We start from the raw sequence: 3142 nt of genomic DNA, 5'->3' as shown, positions 1-3142 counted from the left end.
CCATTTCCGGGTGTCCCTGGAGAGGAGTGCGAGGCTATTCTCACCCCACCCGCCTTGAAAAGCATCCAAAGCAGTGTTTACTCATGGCAACACAATGAAAAGTAAAAATGGCTCCGCCCAGCGCGACAGGAGCCACGCTCGATGCCCTTTCGCTTTAAAGCATCATGTGAAGCACGGGTGTTGCTGGGCGAAAAAAAGAAATCGAGACCCAAAGTGATATGCCGGTTTGTAGGTAGAAAACGAGCTCGCCAGGACATGGCTATAGTTGTTGTACATCATCCTACTTAGAGTCAACAGCAGATATTCAGTTAGTATCGGTGGCTGCACCGAGCTACCTCCCATGTCCTGCTGGCCTATCATTCTTTATCAGTACCTCCGACAGTTGTTCCTGACAGCGTGTCTAGCACATGTGATTCGTCACGTCCTCACCACTCCTTTCTGGGGTGAAATTAAGTTCAGCTTCCCCACAGTGTCCTTTCTGCTGTTTGTTAACATGTGCCTTGCGCACGCCGGGAAGCAGTTCCTCAGTATATGGCTTCAGTACCCCTGAATGTAGTCTGGAAGGTTCCCTAAATCCCTACAGGGGCCTTCGGAATGTGCTGTGAGGTCCCGATTGACAATACCGCGTTTATTTCTTTGATGGTATGTGTGGCTATTTCCACCTGTCCTTCTCTGTCGCCTGAGAAGCAGGCAAGCCACGTCACCCTGTAGCTTGTAGGGATGCTGTAGGAAATCCGAGGCCACCATATCTTCCTGCTTGTGTCCTCAACCCTGGCTGCACGATAAGATGACCCAAGGGCACCTGCCTTTAGAAAACCCAGATGGACAGGCCCCACCCAACATTCACGGAAGGGACATCTCTGGGGTAGGGCCCAACATCGTGTGGTTTGAAGCACCCCCACCCCCATAGGTGATTCTAAAATGCATCCTGGATCGAGGGCCACTGCCTTGTGGGATTCTTGAGGGTCTATATATGGCCTTGCTTATTTGTGTGATTTTGATAACCAGAGGAGAATTCCCGTTCCGGTTTGGTGCAGGGAAATCATTCATCCCTCTCTTACTCCATAATGGGGTTTCTCAGCCTCAGCTCTGGTTACGTTTTGGGCCAGGTGGGGGGCTGTGCTGTGCACCATATGATCCTTAGCAGCCTCTCTGGCCTCTACCCGCTAGATGACGCAGAAGTGTTTCTAGGCTTTGCCAGCTGCCCCCTCCATCTTCTCTCCACCCAGCCCCCTGTTGAGAACCACTGCCCTGAAATGTAAACTCGTGGCTGGTTCCCTGTGCCAGGTTTGTGCTAGTTTTCACCCATGAGTTGAAGCATTGGGTTAGCCCAGAATGCAGGATAAAAAACAAATAGAGGACTCCCTAAGATAACGTACGCTTACTTAGGCTTCACTGATCGCTCACTTTATTTGAATATCCTAGAAAACTGCTAAATTATAAAGTAAACATGTTTGTATCTAGAAATGCCTTATTTTTTAAGGTGAAAATACAAGGAGGCTGTTAAACACGAATTTTCTTTTCCTCACTGGGAATCTTGTGCGGCTTCGTCATTCCAGACTTGGCTGCCTTCAGCCTCCATTTGTGCGAGTAGGCTTTGACTTTTTTCCTCCAGTCTCTTCTAAATCAAAACCTAACAAGCTCATTCACCTGAGATACCGGACAAGAGAGAACATGACCTAAAAATGCCACCCCCCCAAAAAATCCCCAGAAAATGGTCTTCAACAGAACCGCGCGGTCTCCTTGTGACGATGCCACAGCTCGGGTGCTGTCAAAGGGGGAAAGAGGAAGTAGTCTTGGATCAGTGACACCGACGTGTGGCTTGTCTTCCCGTCTCTCTGCAGGGCCCCCTTCTCTGTTGCAGCTGTGCCGCCTTCGAATCCGGAAGTGCTTCGGGGTCCAGCAGCATCATAAGATCAACGGGCTCTTTCTCCCAGAGGAGCTCAAGCGTTTCCTCCTACACATGTAAACGTGTCCGGGGGATGGAGGCACACACAGCACACACATAGTGTTGAATGTTGTGCGCATTGGCATTTTGAAATAAAGCCAGGTTCATGAAGCATAGCCACCTTGGTATCAATTCGGTTTTTAGTTTCGGTGGCAACACGTTGGGCGCTTTTGTGTCTGGGTTGGGAGGCGTGAGGGCTCTTCCCCCCTCCCCACGAGAGGGTGGCCAACGTAATGGCCGTTGATGGAACCTCGACGACAGCTGAGTGCCGAGCTAGGACCACTTTAGCCACTAATTCAGCCCTCACAGCAGCCCTGACAGGTAGGAGATGCAGAGACTCAGGGAGGTCAGTGTGTCCACTTACTCACAGTGGGTTCAGGGGAGCCAGANGGAGGATAAGGAAGAAAGATATTTCTTTGTCTACATCTGACTTTTTTTTAAATTTGTTTTCAGATAACAAAGAATTTTTTTAAGTTTATTCTTTTTTTTTGTATAAGTTTATTTACTCATATTTATTTTGAGAGAGAGAGAATGTGCAAGCAGGGAAAGGATAGAAAGAGAGAGGAGAGACAGAATCCCAAGCAGGCCCTGCACCGTCAGCATGGAGCCCAGTGTGGGGCTCGAACTCATGAACCATGAGATCACGACCTGAGCTGGAATTGAGTCGGATGCTTAACGTACTGAGCCACCCGGGTTACCTTTATTTATTTATCTTGAGAGAGAGAGAGAGAGAGAGAATGGGGACCAGCCAAGAGGGGCAGAGAAAGAGGTGGACAAAGAATCTGAAGTGGGTTCTGTGCTGACAGCACAGAGCCCGATGTGGGCCTCAAACTCACAAACTGTGAGATCATGACCCTGAGCCAAAGTCAGAAGCTTAACCGACTGAGCCACCCAGGCGCCCCGACTTTTTTTTTTTTTTTTATTAAAGCTTTCCTGTTTTTATGACAAAACCACTACTGCTGTAGTGCGGTGTAGGGGCCATTTCCTTTTCTCAAAATGTGTCATATACATGTTAGGCATATTCTAGAACGATGCTGTCCAATACAGTAGAGTGGTTCTCAACCAGGGGTGATTTTGCCCGCTAGGGAACATGTCTGGGGAAATGTCTGGAGACTTTTTTGGTCATCCCAACTTTGCAGGGGTACTGCTGGTACGTAGTAGGTAGAGGCCAGGGCCACTGTGAAAGGAGCCTAG

At 49.0% G+C, this 3142-nt stretch overlaps 1 protein-coding gene across 1 annotated transcript in view; it reads left to right on the top strand.

Annotated features, from left to right (window-relative positions):
• Positions 1-2064, top strand: part of LOC144236039 (ankyrin repeat and SOCS box protein 9-like) — a 25748-nt gene extending 23684 nt beyond the window's left edge. The window contains 1 exon segment of the mRNA XM_077769649.1: positions 1845-2064. Within this exon segment, the coding sequence (XP_077625775.1) occupies positions 1845-1969 (125 nt within the window). The 3' untranslated portion in view covers positions 1970-2064.
• Positions 2065-3142: the final 1078 nt, after the last annotated feature.

The sequence above is a fragment of the Crocuta crocuta genome, unplaced genomic scaffold, assembly GCF_008692635.1.
Source record: "Crocuta crocuta isolate KB4526 unplaced genomic scaffold, BGI_CrCroc_1.0 scaffold1171, whole genome shotgun sequence".
Lineage (NCBI taxonomy): Eukaryota > Metazoa > Chordata > Mammalia > Carnivora > Hyaenidae > Crocuta > Crocuta crocuta.
Note: the sequence above shows the minus strand (reverse complement) of the source record. Positions and strands in the feature narration are given on the sequence as shown.